Genomic DNA, 26,587 nt, shown 5'->3' on the forward strand with positions numbered 1-26,587 from the left:
GTTAACACCTTACTAAGTGCTGCTAGGTAAGTTCTTATATCTTACTGTTGTGGGGTTGGTTGGGAGAAATCCCGATAATTCCCAACAGTAGAACTGAAAAAAAAAAAATATGGTGGCATATTTTCTAAGGAGTTACTACTCATCTCTACAAAAAAATGAATGAACACTAAATATATGTCCTTATTTAAAAGAAACATGAATGTTATGTGTGTGAACTGGTATGTTGTTATTTTTTTTCTGAATGAATGACAGAGTTTACAGCAAGTTGCTCAAAGCCATCTCCCTTACAATACCTAAATGAATATTCTGTTTGCAGGGCTGTGGACTTTTATCACTCAGACAAAATTACAGTCAACTCAAGTGGAAGCATTGCCTGTAAGTGAGGGGTGTGACTGGGTTCTTGACTCTTAACTGTAGCGCTATGAATGTGTTATTGCCTGACCCCAAACTTAATAAACTTATTCCTGGAATCAAAGCTTGTTCAGTGCAGTGAACACACACAAGGAGCATCACTCCCGCACCCAAGAATGTGCTGTTGCTTCGTGAGTTGCTTAAATCCCCTCAAATAAAGGTGGAAGAAACACTCAGTTGAAGGAAGTTGGCACACCCCATCCCTTCAGCTTTAGGAGTGTGAATTTTCCCAGATTTCCCAAATAAAGCTGTTGTTCAGTCTCTGCTTAAGCGTGTTATGAGCCAAGATGGAGACACCCTCGTGAAGGCAGCCGCAGAGGATTGTGGCTCCTCTCCATCTCACTGGGCCAGGACAGGAATTTATGGAGATACCAAACAGCTGTTCCCAAAGCAGTGCTGTGCACACAGCATTGGGAAGCTCTGGGTTGGAAGACAGCCAGGATCTCTTGCAAAAGTTGAAAGAATTGTGGGTTAGAGACTTATGAAGGGGAGGATATTGCAAAAGAGAAGTGGACAGGATGGCTAGAGCATAGAATGGCAATGGTTGCTGTTATGGAGTGGAAAAAACCAACCCTTTAGTAACCTTTAGTTAAGCAGTGGCTGCTTTGCTGTGTATTGTTTTCATAAACCATAATCAATTTGGGTTTTTTTTATTATTTTAGGAGGTTCTTGCCACCACCTTCATCCCTGTCGCGCCTGAGTCCTCCTCTTCTTTCCTGGCTGGAGACTTCTGCTTCATCAGTTGTGGTGAATCAAGTATCTGTGTATAGTTAAGGAACCAAACGCTCTGTTAAAGGGACCAAAATAACACTATGTTTATTTACCCCAGGTTTTTGTTATTTCAAATTAATTACAGGGATGTTTATGAGGGCAGAGTTGTTGACCACACATATATAGGTTGTTCATAATGCATATAGTCTGGGAGAAACTGTAATTGCTATGCTAAATGTAATTTATTCTGTGGTTCCATCCAGCTATATATTTAATTTTATTTTTCCATTCTTCTTCTAGGGGTGCTAGTAAACATTCTTCCAAGCAGGGATGGTAATGATGAGACAGTAATTGTCTGAGTAAATTATCCAAGCAGCTGCCTTTCTTTTTTTTTCTTTTTTTTTTTTTTTGTGTTCACTTCCTACATTTCTGGTGTCCTCTGGCATCAGAACAGAAGTAGAAGTTAGTCCTAGGCTATGTAAATTAAAACTTCTGTCTGCGTTACAATTAAAAACATGTCAGGTCACATGGTTTCCACTTGACCAGTTACAGCAGTGCTGTTTTGCAAATAAGGTTTTAACTGTGTTGCAAGTGTGAAGTCCTGAACTGACCAAGTCTGTAGTAACTGGGTCACCTGCCAGAGTTTTTTCTTTCTGTGATGTAGGTCATGGGAATATTTGCAGAAGCAAAAGTGCTGTAATTGCATAGCTGGACCAGTCTTTATGTTGACATTGAAGCTTAAAGATGCATATTCAGGAGGCAGAAACAATATCATGTGTAATTAAGATGCGTAAAAGGAATATGAATTCTAGTTTTAAAAAAATCCAGCAGTTAAATGAGGTGGATTTTTGAAGTAACATTGCTGTTATTTTTAGGTTTACTTCCTAATGGGCTTTTTGTACCCCAAGAGCACAGACATTGCCCACTGTTGGGGAAAGTGAATTAGCAGCAGCAGCATCTTGTCCAGCTGAATATTAAGGGTCTAACACTGGGGGAAAAGAAAGCTGGAATTAAAAGAACAATTCATGAAAGCTGGAATTAAAGTTTTTTCTTGCAGCAAGAGCTTTCTCCTGGGACGTGTAGTTTCACTTGGTGGGCCAGGTAAGTTTGAAAGACTTGGGGCAGTAAAAGTATCTGGATGTGAATCAGGTCTCAGTACCAATTTCAGAATTGCACCAGTCTCTCTGCAGGCTGTTTGGAGGTGGGTGTGGACCATAATGAATACTAATGAAGTGTAGTAGCTCCCTGTACTTTAGGCAAGTGTCTCTGCCAGTACCGTGGCCCAGTCTCCTGGAATCAGCCAGATACAGAATTCACTCCTTATTGGACTATGCAGCATCTGTACCCTTGGGAACAGATTTGGGGTCTCTTACTGAACTATGAGTCTCTACTGTCTCAAAAGCTTTGAGATACTCTTAGATCTGGATTGGTTTACTCATTTGATTTTCCTTTTATAGGGTAAGGAAAGGTGGTAAGGAAAACTGAAACAGCTGAAAAAACTGAATTATCTCTAAAAAGTCACAATCTTCTTTAGACCTAAATTCGACTTCTCTGATGATTTTTTTTTTAAAGCAAATGGTTATGTAGATTGACAGAAATACTTTGCAAATTCAAGTGGGAACTTTGCTCTCCATTTAATTTCTGTTATGCAGATGGTTGTTTATGCAGGTTTCCTTTTAATGGAAACTCCTGGAAAAGGCACAGTCAGCTGTCTTTGGCTGCTTTTGGAGATGAGAGCTCAGGATGCCACACAGAGACCAGCCCTCTGCTTTGCACACGAAAATCTTCACCCTCTTGTTCTGGAAGAGGCAGGAAACCACAAGAGTGTGAGGAGCAGTGAGGGGCAGACACAGTGAGGTGTGGTGGGAAGGCAGAATTTGGGTGCCCTGTCAGGAAATCGCAGTGGTCACCACGAGGGGGCATTTTATTGAGTCATCACAAACCCAGCGGTGTTACTCACAGTCACTTGGGGCAGTGGCATCAAGGGACAGGTTGTTGTCTCAATCAGGAGTTAGGGCAAGGGAACAGTAATCAGAGACTTTATTCCAAATGCCCCCAACTCCTTAGTTTCTGCTCTTTTGGTGCTGGAGCCTGTAATGCTTAGCTTAGAAGCCCTGGGGATGGTGCAATGCAGGAGTTAGGTAACAGATACCTGTCTCAGCCTTTGTGAAGCAGATAATTCAACAGGTCGACTTTCAGCACTGCTGACCTGACTTGCACCCCAGGGTCTCGTTGGAGACTAATCAAAAGTGGAGCTGGGATATCAGTGGCTTTACTGAGTATAATTTGTCTTTTCTCCATCTGCCTGTTAAGGAACCTTTCCATTAAGCAATTACCTTTTCTTTACATTCAGCTTTATATATGACATTGCCCTTCTAGCCCTTGTTCTAATTAATCCTTCTTGCTACTGGCTCTTTTCTGTCATGTCTCTCTTGGGTTAGGCCTTCTCCTTTCTCTGGTTCCTGCATGTACTTGCCAGAAGCAGCTTGTGGTAGCAATTCTCCTTTTGTGTCTGTTGTGTTTCCATTCAGCAGACTGTGTCTAAAGCTGTTATTTCCACTGAACAGGGGAAAAAAAAAAATCTGTTCAGTTCCTTTTTCTTGATGCTTATTGTGCAACAGATCTCTTGAAGAATCCTTCTTCTTGGCTTGTTGTTCCTTTTAATTACAAATAAAAAAAAAAGATTGATATGTGTGTTCTATACTCACATACAGTGAGTAAAGCAGATGATTATTTATGCAGGTTTGCTTTCAATGGGAACTCCTGGAAAAGGCACAGTCAGCTGTCTTTGGCTACATTTGGAGATGAGAGCTCAGGATACCATACAGTGAGTAAATACCTGCAGTAGTTTTTCCAGGCATCTGAAAATGTTCTGAGTCTCGTGGTGCCTGACACGTTTACTATACTTAAGGCACAATATTTCAGACAGAAAACCCAGAGGATGTTGTTTGGATTTTATCTGTTTCCAGCAATGTTAACATTCATAAGTGGAAATGCCGTGTGCAAGTGAATATTTATCAAATTCATTGTTATAGGAGAGGTCAGCCACAACATTGATTACAAAAACCATGTCAGACTTTCCCCAAATGTCCTAACTGACGAGTCATGCAGCAACTGCCAAATGAACAAGACTGTGAAACAGCAAAACCCACAGCTGTTCTGGGTGAGAAATCAGGGGCCTTCAACCTTGGGGTTCAGAAAGCTCAGAAAAGTGAGTGTAGCCTTGCTAGGACGTCGGCCTTTCTAATAAATCTGAATTATTTTATTGCAGCATAGCAGTAAACTGGATGCATAGGCACAAAGTGCACACAGCAGTGGGGTGAAGCAGTGGAGTTGGTTGTGGGTTACTGGAGTTTACTTTACCAGTGCTGCTGGTAAGATTTTGCGCCACCTGTGACACACAGCCCTGGGCAATTTGTACAAAGGGCTCCTGTGGCTCCAGATAAGAGGTGTAGGGCCAGTTTACAAACTGCAGGTTTGCTTTGCATGTGTAGGAGGACTCTGTGTGTGAACTTGTCCCAGAAGGTGTTATGTGTTTACGTTGGGCCTGAAGAGTGGTGTCACTCTCTGTCATTCCTGGCTGTAATCCTTTAACTGTACAAGTCAGAATTTACAGGGATCATTGGGCTAGAGATTTAATTTGAACTCCTACACCTTAATTTTCAAAGGAGCTATATCTGGTGAGGTTGTACTAAAACAATGTACCTTTTTACCTCTTTATTATTGGCTGTAGATGTGGTCTTTTTAGGTTCTTGGAGCTCAAGGTGATGTTAAGTAGCCTAAACTCCTTGTGAGCCCTGAGGAAAAAGGGATGTCTTGTAATAAAAACCTGAATGAGTGATTGTTATCTTCTGTAGGTGGCTCCAGTGCGTGGTGACTGGCTGGTACATGCTGAGATTTTGGGGAGCAGGGGAGTTACTTTAGACATACCTTGCCTATATATTTGTAGTATGTTACAACTAAGGTACTCTTAACAGCTTGCTGTTGCCAAAGGGACAAATCCCATCCTTCCTTCTGTTTGTTTTGTGGCTGCAGAAAGAGCAATTCTGTTACTTCCCTTTGAGGCAGCAACAGTGATCTGGCTTATAGAGGTAATCTGTTTTGAAAAAAATCTTCCTGGGCAGAAAAAGATTGTTTTCTGCTGGCTTAGATCCTTGTGCTCAGCCTGAGCTCACCTCTTCCCTAAGTCATCTCCTTACAGCTCTTCTGCATCAGATGAACCTCGACTGTGGCATAAGGAAGGAGTTTGCAGCTTGTCCGTTGCAGAGGTCACTAATCAGCTTCACTACTCAATTTTTTTCCTTTGCCTGCCAACAAGCATGAGAAGTTTCTCTCTGTTTTCTCTGTTCAAACAATGCAACTCTCAGACTGTGATGTGTTTTCATAGCACTGGGATGAGGAGAAAGGAAGGGGAAGCACTTGAGAGGTCTGGGGGAGACGGTGCCTGAGGACTTCTGCTCTAAACACGAACTCTGGGAAGGAAGGAGCCCAAATTAGAAATTTCAGAGAATTTTATCAATTCCTCAAGCTAAAAATACAGTGTTATGCTACAGTTCCATGACATTAATACTCTGTCAGGAAGCAGGCACCTCTGCCCAAATCTGTCTTCCAGAACCTTGTTCTAGCCTCGGTGCCACCACATTCCTTCCTGCTGGCACAGTTATTTCTGTGATTGTACATGGAACTGGCTCAATAAAAGCAGAGCCAGCAGAAAACCAGTGATCTTGTTTCCTCCAGGTTACTTGTAAGCAAGCTCCTGTGCCTCCAAAGGAGCGCTTGAGAAACACGGGAGTGAGTTACCCTGGAGGGAAGGAGACAAAGAGGAGGGACTGCCTTTTCCTGGCACTGCCACAGTCTGGAGTGTCCATGAAACTGTCGTGACTTGACACCCATGTAACAAGCGGTTCATCCCCTGAAGAAGTTGCATCACGAGTGGATAAGGTAGAAATGTGGGAGCAGGGGAAGTATCCTCTCTGATTTCTCTTGGGGAAATTGAGGCTTAGAGAATGAAACAGCTTGCCTAAGAGTAGAGAGGCTGGCTTGCCAAGAGCCAAATTCCAGTCTCCTGAATCACAGCCTTGTGCCTTATCCACAAGACCAACCTTTCTCTATTAGCATTTCCTTTCTCTCCACCCTGTTTTGAGGAGGAGGCACAGTAGCATTGTTCTATGTCAAACAAACTCAAAGTGTGGTACAGGAGTGCTTCCAGCAGAGTGGCTTGAACAGCCTTGGAGTTTATCATTAATCTGGAAGCCATGACTTCTTTGGGAATGGCTTCTGCATTAGAACCTTCCCCAGGACCAATAACCACAAAAGCTTTAACCACCAAGAGGTCTAAAAGTGTTTAAAGAGGCCTTTGAGATTAAAAACAATACTTCAAACAAGGCTTCCTAAAGGCATAGAGGATTGGAAATTGCTCATCTGGGGAGTATGTGAGGCTTGAGATACAGTGGACATCAAAACAGGACCTAACTTTATTCCATAAAGAGAAAAGGGAATGATTTTATTGTTTTCATTGCTAGTAGGATATACCTTATTAGGAGAACCATATTCTGAAGTACCTTAGTGTCTGCTTAACCAGGCCAGAAACAAGGGACTTATCTTTGATCTAAGTCAGATAGCTGGGAACAGGAAATGAAGGCTTAACAGTTTGCCTGTGCTGTTCTCCTGTCACAGCAGCTTCATTGGGCAATGCCTGAAGGGCCATCAGCCTTGGCTGGTCAAACATCATGCCAGACACTCAATCCTTTGCTGCAAGAGGTTTTAGTGCTGGTTTTTGGGTTGGGTTTTTTTTCCTCCCTCCACTGTTCTGATGTTCCCTGCCAGGACAGGAAGCTTTATTCCTTACAGCAACATAGGTGTTACCTGTGCTGGTGCAGCAGCCGGTGAAAAGCAGGAGGGGAGGACTTGTCTTTGGGCCTGATAAGTGGGGGGAAAATGGCATCTTAAAGCACTGGCTTTAACTGGAAGACAGGAAGTAAAGCACTGGATCAGACTGGCCTAAAAATTCTGGTATCTCACCTGCCTCCGGCTATAGCCAAAGTCAGCTGACAAAAACACTAGTGATGCACCTGGCTTCTGTTATGCAATGCTGGAGGAGGGGAATTCCGTCCTGCTTTTTGCAGAGATCTGCATATACCCAAAGTTATCTCATGTTCTTACGCTTCATGTCAGCTGCTGACGAGGTTTCTGTGATTGCCAGAGCTCTCCTGAAACCCTCTACTTCACCTCGCTTCCTGGGATAGTCCCTCTGCCGTAGATTCCAATCACAGCAGAACAGGATTGATTATGTGGAATAGAGGGATCTATCATTATGCTTGCATGATTTTGAGTAAGGCCTCTTTCCTGTGCTTAGGTTTCTGCCTTTTACTTGGGAAGGCTTCTTGGTTTCCATAGAGCTTTCCCCTAGTTTAGGAACATGAATGTTTTATAAAACAGCCACGCTGGGCTTAGACTAAAAGATCCTTTTGTCCCACTGTTGTGCTTTTCTCTGGGCATCAGATTAATGCTGGAGAGAATAAAACCATCAAGAAAATGTCTCCTTTCACACTGTCCTTCCTCCAGTAACTTTGTTCAAAGGCTTCCTGAGCCAGATCTGGACCCTGCATATTGCCATGATGGGAGTGTATAGATCTTATACAGTGAAACACTTCATGTGCTTGGTTGTCCTCTAATTTTATTGAAGAGGGAAGGAATAGGGATAGAGTTAAAGTTCTGTGGTTGCTATGAGAAGTGAAAGCCACTCATATTTTCTCTTAAAAGTAATATCAAGCAGCAGTTTGCACCATGGACACTGGTGTGTATGTGAGGTACCACCTGAATTTCAAACGTGCAGTCTTAAGGATTATCTTTGAGTGGCCTGTTCCTGCAAGCCCTAAGACTCGGAGTTCAAAAGAGCTGGGGAAAAGTAGGGAATGTTTACTATGTTTTAGTCATAACATGGTCTTTGTATTGTCTGGAATACTGCCCTTAATTTCACATTGGTTTAGATCTATACTCTAGAATAACACTTTCCTTCCACATAAATGTGTAGATAGTTCTGTTTTGAGCTGCAGAGTTTCCCAGGTGCCTTGGTCTGTGTTTATTTAGTAGTGTCACAGGCTAGAGAAGTAGGTGGACACCAGAGGTATAAACTGTATTTGGGGAAGCACCTAAATTCATTCTTCCTGAGGTGCCACACTTTACTATCTGAGATTTTTGCAAACCAACCTGAAGATAAGTAAGGAAAAGCATTTAGTCATTTCATATGCCTGTCCTGACAACTTGCTTTATATCCAAACACAAAACTCATATCTACAGCTTCAGCTAGCCCAGAGGAGTACAACCCCTTTCCTTTTTTTTTTTTTTTTTTAGCTGTGACCTGCAGGGATGCCCTCAAATTGGTAGCATTTCTCTAGTTTGTTGGCATCTTTGAACCTATTGCTGAAAATGCAAGAGAAGAGCATCTACCCTGCCTTCAACTCCCAGCTACCATCCTAAGAGTGTTTTGTTTGTGGTCTCTTTGTCAGTGAGTGCTTTAGGGTTGTGTGTATGTGCACGTAAAGTCTAAGTTTGATTTAGAATATTAGAGCCACTTTATTTTACATTATCAATCATAGGGAATCCAAGAAACCCTTGAAGACATAAAAAATCTATTCCTAATTTCTCATAGTTTTAGGGCACTTCTGGTTTGTTTCTTTTGTGTTAGTTGGGGTGGTTTATTTGTGGGAAATAAAATGAAAAATCATGTTCTTCTGGCAAGAAACTAACCCACTACCACAGAATTATTTTATCATAATATCTAAATAATGTAGCTTTTCTACGCCTTCATCATCTAGAATCAATGTCACAGACATTTTGATTATCCTTCTTGTCCCCTAGGATTCTAATCTTCCAGTTTCAGTTATGAATTTGACAGGGGTGTAACAGTCCTACCATGTGATGAATGATGAATCTTAAATAAGGAAAGTTTTGCTTGCAGGATGGAGAAAGATATTTTCCATTTGTAGGAAATATGATGATAGTTTATAAGGTTATAAAGAAAAGTCCTGTTAAGAGGAGATGGACTACGAGGCAGGAAGAATAACAAGCATTGAGCAGTGTCTTTTGCTTCTCTGCCTGGGTTGGTGTCTGGATTTGCAGGTTATAGAACAGCATTTTCTGCAGTGGTTCATTTCTGTACATCCCAAGAACCTTTAAAAAAAAGAATAGTGAGAAAAATGTAAAAAAACCTACTAGTTTTGGACTTTGCTTCGAGTGCTCTTTGAGGCTTTCCTTGGTGTTTTATTTATTCCTTCTTCATGAATACTAATCATTGAACTACGTGGGCAGTGTGTTCCATTCCCAGAGTCAAGACTTAAGAAAAACCTTTAAATTTTGGTACTAAGTGTAGTCTTGCACCACAGCTAGGTGTGGCCTTCCTGTTCCTTTGTGTTCCTCTTTTTACAGGTGTTTTTTAATTCCCCCTCTAGATTTGCTTGTTTGTTACTGACCCTTCCACCTGAGCCAAACTTGGGGCTCTGGGGTTATTCCCAGTGTCCAGCTCCTTTGCTTGATCTCACTGCGTCAGGGCCGAGCTCTGAAGGTTTGGTAGGTTTAAAGTTGATCATTGTGACCTTAATCAGTTTGCTGATGATTAGTTTTTCCTTACCTTCAGTATTGGTCTCTCCCCAGTATGTACAGCTCTGTTATTGAATTAGAGTGGGTTGGGAGGGGCCTTTAAAGACCATCTGGTTCCAACCCCCCTGCTTTGGGGCAGGAGCATCTTCCACTAGACCAGGTTGCTCTGAGCCCCATCCAGCCTGGCCTTGAGCTCTTCCAGGGGTGGGGAAAAGTAGGGAATTTAGCTTCTCTGGATAGCCTTGTTCCAGTGCCTTACCACCCTCACAAGGAAGCATTTCTTCCTAAATATCCCATCTAATCCTGCCCTCTGTCAGTTTGAAGCCATGCCCTCTTGTTCTGTTACTACAGGCTTTGGTAAAAAGCCTGTCCTCGTCCTTCTAATAAACCCCATGCTGGGAAGTAGGGGCTTGGAAGGCTGGTGGAAGGCTGCAGTAGGGTCTCCCTGGAGCTTTCTCCAGGCTCCACGCAGCTGAGGAAAAGATGGGAGCTGGGTCTCTTGGGGCTGACAGAGTGGGAAATAGGGGTGTCGGAGTGCTGTAGGGATGCTGCTGGAAAGAAAGGTGAGGGTAGGGACTGAAACAGGCTCAAGTTCCCTCTGCCGCGCGCCGAAATCGGAAGGGCTGAACTTTTTTTCCCTTTGTACCTCCGGCTACCGGGAAGGGCAGGGCCGGAGGACAAACTTCTTTTGCTGCCTTCCCCCCCGCGGAGCCCCGGGGGTCTCGGGGAAGGGGGCACAGCCTGTCCCCCTCTCCCTGCGCCGCCGCTGCCGGGCGGGGCGGGCGGGACGCGGCGGGGGCGGGCGGGGGGGCGGCTCCGCAGCGCTGGGTCCGCCCGCCCCGCCGGGAAATTCCCCCTGAAAAGGGCGGCGAGCCGGGCCCGTCCGTTCCGTCCCTCCGAGGTGTGCGGGCCCGGGCGGGAGCCCCGCGGCGCAGAGGCCCGAGCGCGGAGCTGTCACCATGGCCGGTGAGCCGGGGATGGGACGGGGATGGGGTAGGGTGGGACGCGGCGGGGAGCGGTGCCGGGAGGGAGCCGAGCCCGCTCCGCCCTTCCTCGCCGCTCGCGGTCGGTACTTGTGCGCTAAAGAAGCGGTGGGTTGTTCGCGTTAATCGCGATGAGATCTCTTAATAAGGTTTGTTAGGTTTCAGACGTATCTTTTAAGCCTCAAAAGTTGCGCTGTCGAAACGCCTGGGTTGTCAGGCGCGGGTCTCGTGTCTGGGTGATGCTCGTCGGGATCCTGCTCGCATCGGGACTCGGCCGCGGGAATGCAAATGAATGAGAAACAGAGATGGCACAAATGCAAAGTAACGCAGATAAGGGATCGCGCTTTGAGTAATTGCAACAAAAAGCGCAATTAAGTTTCTTGAGGCTAAATTAAACCGGGTTTGTCATCCTTTCGGGAGGAGTCTCTCTGGTATCTGTCTTAGGGTTTAAGAAAACCCCCTAAATTTAAAACTTGGCTACACTAATTAGAATAGCATTTCTAGGGAAAGCTGCTTTCCAAATTCGCGAAGTGTGTGTTCTGTTCCCGCTTAGCAAGCTATGAACTTTAACTCCTGGTAAATATATAGGCGTGCCAACTATCAACAGAGAGAGAAAACACCGGCTTTGTACAGAGGCATCTTTTAAACGTTATGTTTGATTTTTTTTAGAGTGGCAAAACTGAAGCAGGACACAGCAGTTTTGGGGTTTTTTTGATTCGCGTCTTTATGTGTTTTCAGTGTAATTAGGAACCAGATAAGGAATTTTTCAGCGGGGGAAGTTCATAACTTCCTGGTACTAGCTTGCTTTTGTAGTTGGCTTTTTTTTTTTTTTCCTTTTGGTGGCTGTTTTGTCATGTAACGCGATAGTAAAGAGGAAGTTCGTGAGCAGTTTTTTTGTCTCTGTTAGAATCTGTGCAGTTTGTGGAGCCTTAGGTAGATTACTGCTTTTAAAAATCAAATTTTGTTTACGTTTTCAGTTGCTTTTGCTTGAGCTGGAATGTACCATAACAAACCTTCCACCATCCCTTTTTTTTTTTTTTTTTTTTTTTTTTTTTGTGTGCCTGAGGTGTTGCAGAAGGTTATAAGTGGATAGATTCTTGCTTTTTAGAAACCATCGATGTGGGGTCACCAGGGATTTGTGCCGAGCAGTGACATCGGAGTTGAAGGGCGATGCTTCTCCCATCTGTGTCTCACTGCAGTCACCGCGGGGCTGGAGGGTTTCGGGTGATACTTTCACATCTTCCACAAAGACCCACAGCTGCTCTGCTTTCACATGCAGATGTTGCTGGAGAGTGTTCGCGGGTGCTCCTGGTTGTGCAAGAAAAATACAAATTGGGCAATTCCTCCAGAGCAAAGGAAGGAGGCAGGACGTCGGTCCTGCTGTCGCTTTGCGTGGTGGCAGCATGTCACACTTCCTCCCTCATGGCACAGCCTGTGTTAAACTTTGAATCATCTTGGAGAGATGGAAGTTTGTTCTGAGTTTTTGGGATTGTCCTTTTGTTTCTCTTTCTATTGCTCAAAACAGATGAGAATAAAACACCCTTCAGTCCTTCAATGAGCATAAGCTGGCGGAACTCTTGGAGCTGTCACTGCTTTTACCTATTTTCCTTGCTGAACTCTTGGAGCTGTCACTGCTTTTACCAATTTTCCTTGCATATGTAATCGGGACACTTGATCTACTATATTCTCTTTAAAATTATTTAGTGCAGTATTCAGGGCACGAGGAGAAATAAACAATTTGACAACAATAAGAACGAGAGGCAGGTTGTAATATGTAGCACAGTGTTTCTATTGCTAGCATGTGTATAGGCAATTATAATTAATTACAAAGACAAATTAAACTCTTAAGCAGTTAGATGAAGGATTAGCTAGATTTTTTTTTTTTCCTTTTCTTACATTTCAAATGCTTTTTGGAGTAGTTGTGGGCAGGCAGGTAATTTGAGTAGCCGTGCATTTCTCTCCCAGAATTAGTGAGAGTTTGTTTTTTGATGTAGCTGGTATTTGTTTGACAAACTCAGCGAGACCTGAAGAAAACAGGTCTGTAACAGCAGCGGGGGGAGCAGGTTGTGGAATAGTTAAGCCTATGCCACCTTCTCAAGCACACTGCTGATTTGCAGAAGCAGGGAACACCGGACAGCCCTCCAGTTGGCTGCAGAGAGCACAAACACTTCTCAGTGTTTCCTCTCTGCACAAAACATGATGACACCGATAATCACGGCGGAGATGATAACGTGATTCTTAAACGGAGCGAGAGGGAACCAAGATAAAGTGAAGTTTAATGTTTAATCTCCGGAGGCTGCAGCGTCACCGAGCTTTACTTTCCCACAAACACACCTGGCTCTTAAGCAGTGGGTTCGCCTTCAATGACATTCGTTTCGACCACAGCCCTGTAAAGATCACTGAGCCTGGGGTTTTAAAATAAAGTGTTCTTAATAGGTGAGGAAAAAAAAAAACCCTCTTAAGCAAATATTAATGGAGTGTGAAGGGAAATTACTGGTTAGAGCAGCGAGAGTTAAAGACCTCAAGTGATTGCGCTCTGCCGGAGTTTCGAACAGCGAGGCTCTGGCTAGTTTTGACAAATATGTAATGTCTGTGGGTGTCCTGCATGTCAGGTTAGCAGCTCTGTAAGCTCAAGAACCTCCAAGTAACACGATTAGTAGGCTCTTTGCTGCAGTTTTGTCATTGTTGCCTCTAAAATAGATTTTTAGTGTAGCATATGGACGCGTGTCTGTGTTTGTGGCGTGCTGGGCTATGCAAGAATGGGAAGGTGAGGTTGCTCTCTCTCTCTCTCCTCGATTGTGTGATGGAAATGGGAGGCTCACTGATATGCAGCAGGCACTCCTTGCTGCTGGCTGAAGTCCTCTGTTGTCTGGGCTGCAGGACTGTGCTGATCAATCCAATAGCCTAAGCAAACTGTAGTGTGAAAGTTAAAACAACCACACACAGGTGTGTGAACATGGTTTTGTGAGGAGCTCAGACTTCTGCTCTCTCTGAAACCAGCTTTATGTCATTTCTAGGCTTTTTGTTGTCAATGCCTGTCTCCCATGCCCTTTGCTGGACTTGCTTATTTTCTAGACAGAGAAAATACGCAAAGCTTGTCTAAAGAGAGCTGGGTAAGAGCTGGGAAGTATCTAGGAAAGGGACCATCCTTCCAAGTAACTGGACCTAGAGTAGTGGCTAATATGTATTTAATGTAACAGCTCGTGGTTGATGTTCAGAAAGTCACTTAAAATCTACTTGATGGGAGGTGATTAGCTTAGAAACTGTAGTTTGATGAGTGTTAGAAAGGTCTATAACCAGCCCTGAACCATAGTTCTCAAAGGTTTTGACACCACATACAGCCTGGAGTGGAAGTGCATTGTGTCTGTGGAACAGGCATTCAGGTTTTGAGGAGGCAGGTGTGGTTGAAGATGATCCCAGCCAAGAGCTGCTCTCTCACTGCTGTTCCACTGCTGGCTGTAGGTGTGTGACAGCTAAATGTGCATTCAGGTCAGACCAAGGTGACGTTTGGGGGAGGTAGTTCTTTCCATCCCTTCTCTGCTTCTCTTGATCACTTTATCTTTTAGGTTATAATATTTTCCTACTTCGGGTATGAACTGCTGCAGCACTGGAAATGTTTTGTGACCAGCAAATCCCAAGCATAAAGTTCAAGCTTTGTGCTGGCAGCGGTACCTAAACCATTGTAGGTGCAGCACAAGAGAAGCCTTTATTAGGGAGTTAAGATTGCAATCCACCTCTTTGCCAAAACTTGTGTGCTGTGGACTCACAGGCTGTACAGACCTTGGGCAAAAGGAAGTAGGGGTTCTTTTACCCTTTTAGCACTTTCAATATATTTAATAACCATTTTGCTTATTTATGTTGAAGTCCAAGCACTTTTTTTTCCAGTGCTGTGCCACAGGATATTGCCTGTCATGTTTGTTTGTGATGCTCAGCCTTGCTTGAGGAGGATGCTATTACATGAAGATGACAGAGAGCTCAGTAGACATTTCCATAAGCTACGTTCTTCTGATCGTGTAGCACTATGATGATTCAACTTGGACAATATTTACTTACCCTCTGTTGTTTGTTTTTCACATGCCACCCTGCTGTTGTCACTGTTTGATTGACTGTCCTGTTTGATGTTCTCAGTGAGATCTATTAAATAGCTTGTTACTGTCTGGCAATAAAACATCACTTGAAAAGTACTTACGCTCTTGCTCAGTTAATGTCTTTCTAACCCCCCCATTTAAGAGTTCTGCTGGCTCTTATCCTCGTCTGTCACTCCTGTTTCCTGAAAACCTCTCTTTTGACAACTGCCCAATCGTTTTCCTGAGCTTTCATTGTCTGGGGAGATACTGCAGCTAGAAACCAGCCCCGTGGGAGGTGGGCAGCTCAAAATGTAGAATTCGGTACGAGCAATCAGATATTTGCTGAGCTCCCAGTGATGATATTCAGCCCAGTAGGGTGGGGTATTTTTTGCATGATTTGCATAGTTTCTGCTGCGCTGTAATAGGAACTGAATCAATCAATTCTGAGAAAACATCTTCACTTTCAGAGGACACTGGAGAGAATATAGTACTTGACAGTACCTGTACTTGGAGAAGACAGCCATTCTTAAAAGTGTATTATTCTTAAAAATATCAACCATTCCCTCAAAATAATGATTTGTTTTCTGTTGCATTAAATCTTCTTTCATCAAACATTATCTTTCATCATTCATCTGCTTTCATCAAACATCTTCTACGATGGTTAAAAGAGGCTAAGTTCTAGATGGGAGTCTAGAAGTTCCAATTCTTGCATCTTCTGCTGCTTTTTAAGCTCTGCTGTGTCCTAATGTTGAAAATGTTTTGTTTTGAAGGTGGCCCTGAGCCCTACATTGAAATATTTGAGCAACCCAGGCAAAGGGGAATGCGCTTCAGGTACAAGTGTGAGGGAAGATCTGCAGGCAGCATTCCAGGAGAACACAGTACTGAAAACAATAAGACATTCCCTTCCATCCAGGTAAATACCACTTTTATCCATGAATTACCATTCCCACATTAACGTGGTGCTTGTAGCTATATGTTGGACTCCACACAGTAAATACAGTGCTTTTCATCTCACGTTCTGTGATTCTTTCCTTGACATGCAAATGGAGTTGCAGGAGAGTGGGAAAAGAGTTACTTGCTCCTGGTCATGAAATTATTCGCTTTCAAATTTACAAGAAGAGAGGTAGTTAACAAAGTGCTGCTGGAGAGGGGACTCAGTGAAGTGCCCATGGTCTGGGAACCACTCATTGTTAGCTTTTTCTGAAAGCACTTTTGCTCTGCTTTCTCGGTTATGTGTCTCGGGTCTGGGTTTGTGATTTGGACTGCAGCGTGGATTTTGGGAGGGCTTTGAAGGAGTTCACCTACAAAATCTGAGGAGGCTTTGAAAAGCTGCTGGGCACGGCATGAAAGAAGGCAAATTGTGCGAGCGAACAGTCGCCCGTGATGCGGCGATCGGGCTCTGCAGAAGGCACCGCCGTGAAGCGTGTGGGGTTAGAGTGGGGTACAGAGCTTAAAAATGAGCTGAGAAGGGGGAATGATGTGCTCAGAGAACCTGCCACGACGAGGAGTTGGGCCAGTTGTGTTATGGTTAAGTTGGGAAATCCAGAATGAGGGGGTTCAGAGGAGCTCTGGCAGCTCTGATCGAAGCAGGGGGACAAAGGTGGAGAAGGTAGAGATGGAATGGAAGCACTTTGTATGTGGGACAAAGGAATGTGTTGGAGATCCTGGACAGGTAGGGTAAGAGAGAAGAATTTCTGGTCCCCTATTCGAAGTTTTTAAGTTGCCGGTGTTTCCTTGATCTCTTCCACTCTGGAGGAAGTCTTTCGGAGCTGAGATTAGAAGAGATATATAAATGGGAATATAAATATAAATAAAAGACAAATATAAATGGGAAGTTAAGAGCACTTGCTGTCTTGCAGCACGTCAGTGCCCAGGAACAGAAGCTGTGTACCTCTGTTTGCGGCGTGTGCAAGTATAAAAAATATGTGGAGCCAAAAGCAGAGTCTCTGGAATCACAGCAGAAAAAGCACAGATACAGAGGATGTGAAACTTGAAAAATATGAGATGTTTTAGGCTGAGGCATAAAAGCTCTTCAAGAGGGAGGGTTTGAGAAAGAGTATTGGCAGTCATGTGTTGCTACAACATAAAGCAACTGTGGAAGCTGGTCTAGCCCTGGAGCCAGAATTACCAAGGGCAGATGCAAAGAAGAAGGTTCCCCCTTGACTATCACAGTGCCAGATTTGGTTAAGGAATGCAGGAAATGGAGATCTGCCAGACTCTCATTTTTTCAGCACTCTGCCAATTGAACAAGGAACTGTGTAGGCTGTTGGCAAGACTAAAGGCTTGCACAGACTCTCAGCCTGAATCTGTGTCAGGGCACAAGCTGAACAGGCAGTATAAACCCTTGATTCCTCTTATCTTGGACTGTGCCGCACACAAAGACCAGCCAGAACCCAAAGGGGAGGTGGGACATGGGTAGGGGACCATGCAATCCTGGCAAAGTTTGTTCTTTTTTAAAGGTGACTATTGATGACAGAGCTGATTGTTACCAATAGCAGGTGATTTCTAGGTGAATTCCTGCCTCCTTGAAGCCCGTAGGAGGCTTTAGTGCTGATTAGGTGCCAGGGGAGTCCCCTCTAGAGGTGGAAACATCAATGAGGATGAGAACAGAGGGGCCAGGAAGAGATTAAATTTCGTGGTGCGGTTATGAAGATGAACATCAAGGAGGAACTGGAGAACCAAAAGCAGCCAGATCAGGCTTCAAGTTCAAGGGGCTGGGTGTGAAATGAGGGAGAAATGATGTAATAGTTGACGAAACTGAAGAGTGACAGAAGTATTATCTTAAGGGTAAAAAGTAACAGTGGGTTGTATGAAAGCTGAGAGGAACCAAATTGGAGAGTGAGAGCCAACAGATGATGGAAGCTAGAAGAGCGCAGGTGAAGTCAAAGATCTGAGATGTTGGCTGAAAAGGATGTATGATGGATCCTTGGAATTTCAGGAGGAGGAAAGAAGGGGCTGAAGGAGGAGAACTGTTAGTTACAGGGCAGGGGAAGTGGAGGAGGAGAGCTCGCCTCTGCACAAACGTGTGCCTGAGCAAGTCTTGTCTTTGCTTTCAAGTTGTTGTGCGTCAAACAATTTAGGCCAAACTGTTTTTCCTTCTTTTTTTTTTTTGTTACACTCCCCCACACTGGGTGACTTCACTGGTAGCTGTCAGCACCAGGCTGCTTTTATGCACCTGAGAAAGGTGTGTTGAATTAGGCTGATGAGCGCTGGGAAGTAGGAGCTTGAGAATTTGGTACTCCCCTGCTTGAGTTGTAAGATTGAATATTTGTCTGAGAATTAGTTAGAAAAAACCCCAACAACCTCAGAGGGGTTTGTGTCATGCTGTGTCTGTTAGATCCTCCTTCACTGCTTAGTGTTCATGCACTGGTAGTATCCTTATCCCTGAGGCTTTAGGAGTTTTTTCCTAAGGTTTTGGAGGTAGACTTGTTCTTCAGGAAGCATATCTGTGTGGTCCCCTATGTAGCTCTGGTATTTCTTCCACAGAGTATTTCAGGATAAAATGTATTTTCTGTTACTTGCGGGAGCTTTCGCCTCGATATCTGAAATCTAGAAAGTATCTTGCATTTTTTTTTTTATTTTTATTTTTTTTTGTAGATTCTGAACTATTTTGGAAAAGTCAAAATAAGAACCACATTGGTGACGAAGAATGAGCCCTACAAGCCACACCCTCATGATCTGGTTGGCAAAGACTGCAGAGATGGCTACTACGAAGCCGAGTTTGGGCCAGAACGGCGAGTCCTGTCGTAAGTAATGGTGTTGCTTGGGAGTTTGATTAATTATGCAAGTGATTTGCTAATCTTGTGTTTTAAAACTCAGACTAATGATTAACAGAGCAATTAGAATGCTGTCTTTGCTGTAGTTTACTAATCCATCCCAGGGAGAGGGCAACTTCTCTTTGAAGTATTTCCTTCTTTTTTGGCACCACACACGCGCTTTTTCTTTCCTGTCACCCTTTTTTTTATTCATTCTCCCAATATCTGTCTCCTTTTCCTTTCTCCCACTTAGTTACTTTTTTTAGTCTTGTTCAGTAACACATCTTTACTCTTGAGCATGACTCTTTGCTACATGTGAAAAGGATGAGTAATAGAATGGGTAACAGTGTTAGAATTAGTACTGCAGGGTGTTGAGGGAAGTTCACATCTTCCATGGAAATTATATTTGGGCTTTCTGGAGAAAGTTTGTACTGGCTGGCTGTCATGTAATTTAGAGGGTAGTGGTTGTGACACATCTAGAAGTGTGTTAGTGGCTGTCACTGTTGTTGCTGTTTGTTTGGGTTGGGGTTTTCTTAAGTGAAAATACAGATTCTACTCAGTCCCTGCTATGTAGAGCAAGTGTGCAGGGGAAGGATCTATCTGCTTGTGGATGTAGTACAGAAAATTCAGGCTGTATAAGAGATGTGTTTCTCAGTTCTATTACGAATATCTCAAATACAGTTGTATTTGATGGCATTTCCTGTAAGCTTACCAAGTCTTGTATAACAAAATAAAAGCAGAATGAATGCAGCAAATGTGGAGTGATTATTGCCAGAGAGGGGAATTTAGAACTGACAAGCTGTTTGTGGGTCACAGTTTGCAATGCGGTGAATTTGGAAGTAGGCTGTTGCTGTGGGGTAAACATAACTGAGCTGGGAAGAAAATCAGGTAGATATTTCGGTGTATAAGGGGCTCTCACACACAGCCCTGAGGCCGCTGGGATTCTGTTTGTGTCAGTGGAATTACTCCGTGTTCAGTGGAGTTTAGTCAGCAGGACACTATGAAAGGAGAGAGAGCTGAGACCCATCTGTTTGAAGGTGGTGATTGCCTGATGGTGAAACAAGCAGTGGAGATGCTTCTCCAGCATCCAGCCCAGGCTCCAGGGATCACGAAGGCACCGTGGTGCGTTTTGGTGGCGCGGAGCACGTTGGCACGCAAATATCCCAAACTGCTGAGGGGCATTGCACCTTCCCCTGACCATCCACTCACCAGCTTCCTTTTGTCTTCTCAAATCAAGCTTCCTCAGCCAAGGTCAAAGGGAGTCTGCTGTTGTAGCTCATCCCACTTCCTCCCCTCAGCTCTGTGCCTTCTCATCCGCAGCAAAAAAGCCGGATTGCTTAATGCCATTTCTAGTTTTGGTTTACACTCACTGATTGCAGGAAGACTCTGGTGATTGTTCTTCCTCTTAGCATTTTCTTGCACAAGGTTAAATGTGTAAGCACGAGGCAAACCTGTTAGAGAGGCCGTTATAATGCCAGAAAACACTGGGATGCTCTGCAAATGTTTATTTGCAGATTTTGATGTAATCTCCGTTCTTTGACACGATGCCACGTCTCCATTTCTCTTCAGGCACTGGTGCTTGTTTGCTTTATCCATTAATTCTTCTCAATATTAGGGTTTAAGCTTCTCAGTTTCTCACAGAACACTAAGTGGGCTACTTTCCTTTAATTGATAATGGGAAACTGTCAGCCTTGAGCTTGACATTGGAGGTGGGAGGAGACTCCAGACATTCCCTTTGAAATGTTTCCAGCATCGGTACACTCATTTTTTTAACAAATCATTGGTTGCTTTAAGATGAAAGAACAGCATGATCCATAATTGGATCTGGATGTTTAAAGTCATTTTCCTTTTTGTGGCTGGTGACTCAATCTTCACATTCTTCTCTTCAAGTCCACGTTGGAGAAAAGCCTCATCCAATACTTAGTGAGCAGGACATGTCCTCTCTCACTGGTGATTCTGGCTCTTTGCTCCTACTGAGCATCCCAAGTGGAGCAAAAATCCAGTTTTATTTTTTTTTCCCCTTTCGGTAGAAGTGGAATTATTAATCACAGATTTTGGGCTGCTCTGACTAATTGCTCTGCATTGTACTGTTTGAAATTCCCCGTGTTTTAAAGTTCCCAAAGCAGTTTGTTCTGCCTGTGGAATAATGATCTTTGTACCGCTGCCCAAACTCGATCAGAGCCCTCCCTGGCCGAGACATCAAGGCAAGAGTTTGAATGTTGCAGCTTGTGGGGCTGCCTGTGTACTCAGATTCTTATTTCCTAGTTTGCTCTCTCTCTGCATGGATGATATCATAGGTTTTTTTAGATGTTTTTCGGTTTTTTTCTCTCTCTCTTCCTACTTCTCCCTCTGCCTTCTCGTTATCTCGGCTGCTTCCTGTCAGCTCACGTCGATGTGAAACCCCACAGCCCTGCTGGGGTTCTCAGAGTTCCTCCTCTGACCCAGCCCTCTGCTCAGCAATAGTTAAACAGACACTTTCACTGTGACAGCACAGCTTTAGAAAACATTTATAATCTGAGAGTTTTGGGGTGCTGAAAAGCCTCGTTCTGTCCACGAGAGGCTTCATTTGGGGATATAACGTGGAAACTTCCATGGGCTTTCAAGTGTGCTCCAGGCAATCTCTGGAATACACTGGGTATTCTGGAGGGGGAAAAAAAGTGATGTGTGCTGTAATCAAGCCCTAAAAAAACTACTTCCTACAAGAGCAGGTGGAAATAGGGTTGGCCATCGAGGTGCAGTTCCAATCTTGACTCTGTGCATTCTTCTGGTGAACAGAGGTTCTGGAAGTGCAGCCTGATGGCAGAGGATTTGGGAGCCTCTGAACAGAGCATATTGGGCACAGACAAGGGAGTTTAATTTCCTCTAAACTTAACATCATGCCAGGATAGTCTCGTTCAGGAGAGCGGTGTTTGGAACGAGGAGGATCTTTAGGTGCAGAAGGTTTGTAGAGTCTCAAAGGAAGGGAAATGGCTGGTGCTTCTGGAGAAAGATGCCTGCTGGCACAACCCATCTTCAGAGCTTTATTGTCACATCATGAAACACAGAAACACAGATCATTTTTTTAATTTTTTTTTTTTTTTACTTCCTGCTTTACATCCACTCAGCTTTGATGATGTCATGGTTTTTCCATGTGGGAAAGAGTCAGCTCGCCTGGGACTCCCCCCACCTCCTACATCAGGGTGACCTGCACTTTTATGCAAATAAGGAAGAGCTGCAGCTCTTCAGAACTTTTCCATAACTATGTGAGATTTAAAAACCTGTTTTGACCTGTTTAAGAAAAAAAAAAAAAACAAAAAACAACAACCTTTAAAATAGTGTTTGAAATTTACATTCCCTGATAAAAAAGCAGGAGAGCAAATCCTTTAACTAATGCAAATTAGCAGGTTTATTGATTACAAAAATAATCGTTGCTATAAATTGCCTGAGTATTTAACTTTTTAATCACTGTGGGTTTACTGCAGAGTAATTTTTAATATAGAAATATGTATTCTTGATAAGGAATATAAATAGAATTTTAGCATTTTCACTTCTGTTTCTGCCCTTGCTTTTAGGAAAAACGGCATCCCTGCTTTTCGGAGCTTTTACACCCTTCTCAAAATTAATTTCTTACACTGTATGTTATCACACTAGTCAACATCAGTTAATTTATTTAATATTCTATGCCGAAGATGCTGCTAGTTGCTGAAATTCTGCCACGTGTGCTTCAGTTTTCAGAACTTGGGCATTCAGTGTGTGAAGAAGAAAGACCTGAAGGAATCGATTTCTTTACGAATCTCCAAGAAAATTAACCCTTTCAATGGTGAGTGGAAATGAAAGCAGCTGGTTCACTTGGCAGGGTGGTGGTGGTTTCTTTTGTCCTGTCCTGCCTTTGCTTCTGTGGTGGAGCTTGATTTTTTTTTTTTTCCCCCCTCCTCCCCCCAAAAAATCCCTTTCTGAGAAACAGTCTTCCCCTTCTGTGTCCCTCCCAGTCTTTCTTCCCTGTCATCGCACGATGAATCTATTTGGGTAGTTGCCCTTTTCTTTTTATCATTACTGTTTAATTTTTTTAATTCCCAGCAGCAATCTGAGTGGCTGCTTGGACAGAAGGAGTGGGATAGCAGCAGAAATGTTTCCTGGAAACGTCTACAAGTACCTTGGGAATCAAATTCCCCAGTTTTGGCAGGGATGAGAATAAAAGGCTGAATTAGCTTAACTCTGCAACAACTTAAGCCAGTACAAATCTCATTTGCCACTGTCCCATCTCTTCTCTTGCTGTGACCCTGGTGGCTGTGACCCCTCAGGCAGTTCAGGGGCTGAGAGACCTCTTGGAGTTGCCCTTTGCTTGATTTTTTTTGTTTTTTACAGCATGGGAGCTGGTCCAAGCACTCAGAAATCTACATCAGGATTGCGATAGCAAGGCCAGGTTGGACAGGGCTTGGAGCAGCCTGGTCTAATGGAAGGTGTCCCTGCTCATGGCAGGAGATTGGAAATGAGATGATCCTTAAGATTTCTTCCAATCCAAGCCATTCCATGATTCCGTGACTGGTCTCAGCCTAACTCTGAGGCAGGTCATGCTGCCACAGAACCACACCTGGGAGGGCCTCCCCACAGGGTTTTGTTTGATGTGACGACTGATCTGTGGGCTGCTCTCAAAAAGAGTCATCCTTCTCTTCCCTCCATCCCTGCTCACACACTCCCACCACTTCCCTCACACCACACAGGCTGCGTGGCTACACGGGGAACGGGCTCAGCAAGTTGCTCCAATGGAAAACCAGCTTGGGGGGAAAAAAAAAAAAGAAAATGTGGTTTCCCCTCAGATCAACTTGCTAAACCAATTAATCTCACAGCCATAGAAGTGCCAAGTTCAGTGCACAGAGGGGATGGGGAACACGCCGTGAATTTTTGGGCCAACTAGAGTGAGACCAACACATTCAGAATGCAGGCACAACTGAGGGGAATGAGGTGACAACATAAATACCCCCAAACTGTTAGTTCAGTATTGTGAATGCAGTCATGTATTTGTGTAAGTGTGGCATGAGCTTGGAGATTTTCCAGATACTTTTACTTTTTTTCAATACCCACAGAATTCTGGCTGTATTCAAGTAAGATCCTTCTTGGAGAGATAACAGCTGGATTTCTGGCTGGCTTTAAAGTGTGCCTGAACTGGGACAGAGGAAGAAGTATGTTGAATTTATTACAGAATGAGAAACGTCTTAGATGTTTCTCCTAACTTTAGAACACAGCCCCACTGAGTCAGGTTGATGGTCCCGATGACCCATCTAAACAATTATCTTAGTTATGATAACGAGTACAAAAAATAGCACAGACTGTTTTGACACAAGTTTAGTTCATCAGCACAATTTAAGCATTTTAAGGGTTTGAATTATGTTGCCTTGACACAGCCAGTTGTACCTTGATTTCAAACAATAGAAGGGGAACTCTGCTGTAGAAGGAAGTAAAGTTTTACAGTTGTTGGCACTTAACTCCCCACTCACTAATCATTTTTGGGCGATTGCAGCACGTTGCGCTTGGTAGCATCTGGGCAGATCCCGGGATGCTTCCTGCCAGCCCAGCAGTGGAGGAGGCCAAATTCCTGCCCTGGCAGCAGGGGAGAGCCTGCCTGGGTGACACACAGGGCAGCACCCTACTCTGGGCATGGGCTGTGCTGAGAAGGGGCCGCTGGCAATCCCCGCCTGCGTCATCGCCTCTCGGCGCATGTTAACGTGTCAGCACAAAGCAGAGCCACTGGGGAGCAGCCTCCAGGGCAGTCTCACGCTGAGCAGAGTCCAGAAAGGCATGGGACCAAGGTTTTATTAGAAACAGGGCTAGTGACAGGAATATTTTTATGTGTTTATTTAGTTGATCGAAACAGGACTTGGTGAGCAGCAGTCATCGCAGTGCTCGCTGCTTGATAAGGTTGAAAGTTTTATGTATGGATTTAGTTTGTTTTATAAGGTCAGAGGAGTGTTGTTACATTCTCCAGGATTGTGCAGCTCTATTGTATCCATCCTGCTTCATGCTTTACTTCTGTGTCTTCAGAAGGGCATCTGAATTCTCTGTTCAGACACATTTCGGAGTTGTGCATCCTTAAGCAGGTCGCAAGTTGGTGTTACTCATTTCTTGTAGGAACATCATCAAAGAAACTTCATGGAAAACCAGCCTTCAGGGTGTTGGTTGTCTTTTCTTTTTCTTTCCCACTTTCTTCTGGAACAAACAGTCCGTGTCCTGAGTCTCCTTTCAGGGCAGAGTTTCAGCACTGACCCTGTTAACAGATGCAAAGTGCCTCTGGCCTGCCAGCATGTGCATTACTTGCCTTGTTGGTAAGGGATGAAGTAATAGCAAGGCGTGGGTCCACAAAGTTGCATTCCAAACTTCCTTGTGTAAAGGGCCCATCACCTTCCAGTGAAGCCCGGGTGCCACAGACAACAACTGGGATGGCAAAGGAAGAGTAAATCCCAACAACTGCTCTCTGGTGGTGTCATCCCTCCTCCACACCTTCCTGCACGTGGGATGGACACACAGTGAGTGGGAGTCACCAGCAGCAGCCATAGGGAGTTGCTTGGTCGAGCTGCGTGGGATTTAAGATCGCTTTCTCCAGCACTCTTACCTGTACTGTTGAAACAACTGATGCCTATCTCTGAATTCCTGGATTATGGGAAGTCAGAGTTTGCAGATCCAGGCTGTGTGCCAAGCTGGAGATATCTGTGTTGGGGTAATTCTGGAAGTGTACCTGTAAGGCTGTCTCCTTGGGAATTCCCACTGTTAGCTGGCAGCATTTACCCCTGGTGAAGTTCAACACAGGCTGTACAAGCTGTGTGCATTCACTGAGTTGCAAAGGGACGACTTGCAATTGGGTTGCTCCTCTTTTGTTGGCCTCGTCCGAGGGAGAACTGCTGTTTCCACACAGTGGTTGTGATCTGTTGTGTTCCCGAAGTACACCCCATATATTTTTGTCCTCTAACAATCTGAACAATTCTAGAAATCCCTTTTGTCTCTCATCCCTGAGCACTCCAGGGAAATGGGGTGCGGTGCCTAACGTGGAACTAGACCTCCTTGGCATGATGATGATATAAATAGCCCGGCATGGAAGGAGCAGAGTTACTCCTCCAGTGGAGCTGGTCCATGTCTGCTTTCTATGGTGTTTGTTTTCTTTTAGTAGTTGTTGAGTTGTGCCATATCCTTGTCTTCCCATGCGCTGTCTGATGTACAGCCAACTCAAATTAAAAGAAGAGCCAGTTTTCAGTTAAGAGCTTTTGAGAGTGGGTGTGACTTGACATAGAGACAACAATTGAGTTAATAACAGCTCGAGTTAATTATCGATGAGGAAAAGCCCTAAGTGTTTTCTTTAAATTTAGGGGAAAACTGTACTTAGTGCAGCATTACAGAGGACTGACCTTTTTCTAGCCAAACGCATGAAAACCCTGGGCTCGTCTCGGAGAGAGAAACCCAGAGAATCACCAAATTTCAGGCAGATCATCAAGAGGGTGAAAACAAGCTTTCCCTGGAGCTTGACACGGGCTTAAAGGTCTTGTTCCTTTGTGATTGCTCTGGCTATAAGCGTGTGCGGTTCGTTTTCAGGCTCCCCTGCGCCCCACAACTAAAGACGCGGCTCCGTTGCCTCCGCGGTCGTTCCTTTCCCTTTGCCGTTTCCCCTTTCCGCCCGCGGGCAGCTGACCCCGCGTCGGCTCCGCGCTCGTCACCGTCTCCGCCGTGACGCCCCCTCCACGCCTCTGCTCTCACACTCGCTTCCTGCCCACACTGACACCCTCCCCGCAGCTTCCCTTCGGGCCCTGTGCCGCTGCATCCACGAGATCCCCTCTCCTCTGACACCACTCGCCCACTCCGCCGGGATCCCCCCCCCCCTCTCCAGCCCACCCCGAGCCTGCTTTAAAGTTGCCCTTTGTAAGGAGGTTTGTGGGGCCATGGGTTCTGTGAGCAAAGAAGCAAAATATTATGAACCGAGGGAAGACTCTTGGCAAGAATCCGTGAGCTGGGAACGAATTGAAGGTGTCCACTGTAACGAGTGCCTTGGGTATTACAAGAAACTTTAAGCTTCTTTTCTCTAATTAAAACAAACGTGCAA

At 44.4% G+C, this 26,587-nt stretch overlaps 1 protein-coding gene and 1 long non-coding RNA gene across 3 annotated transcripts in view; one reads left to right on the forward strand and one right to left on the reverse strand.

Annotated features, from left to right (window-relative positions):
• Nucleotides 1-230: 230 nt before the first annotated feature.
• REL (REL proto-oncogene, NF-kB subunit) overlaps nt 231-26,587 on the forward strand; it is a 40,341-nt gene continuing 13,984 nt past the window's right edge. Inside the window, exons 1-5 of one of the 2 annotated variants that reach the window (XM_032683040.1) lie at nt 231-375; nt 1,074-1,158; nt 15,541-15,683; nt 18,368-18,516; nt 22,233-22,324. In XM_032683040.1, the coding sequence (XP_032538931.1) occupies nt 298-375; nt 1,074-1,158; nt 15,541-15,683; nt 18,368-18,516; nt 22,233-22,324 (547 nt within the window). In that variant the 5' untranslated portion in view covers nt 231-297. Of the gene's footprint in view, nt 376-1,073; nt 1,159-10,595; nt 10,687-15,540; nt 15,684-18,367; nt 18,517-22,232; nt 22,325-26,587 lie in introns of those variants that run through there. The other variant, XM_032683041.1, reaches the window with a different exon arrangement.
• On the reverse strand, nt 21,647-26,199 carry LOC116784435. Its single transcript, XR_004356074.1, has 3 exons — nt 25,899-26,199; nt 23,587-23,662; nt 21,647-21,792 (listed from the first exon to the last, which is right to left on the reverse strand). It is a non-coding gene; the product is annotated as an uncharacterized LOC116784435 (long non-coding RNA).

The sequence above is a fragment of the Chiroxiphia lanceolata genome, chromosome 3 (assembly GCF_009829145.1).
Source record: "Chiroxiphia lanceolata isolate bChiLan1 chromosome 3, bChiLan1.pri, whole genome shotgun sequence".
Lineage (NCBI taxonomy): Eukaryota > Metazoa > Chordata > Aves > Passeriformes > Pipridae > Chiroxiphia > Chiroxiphia lanceolata.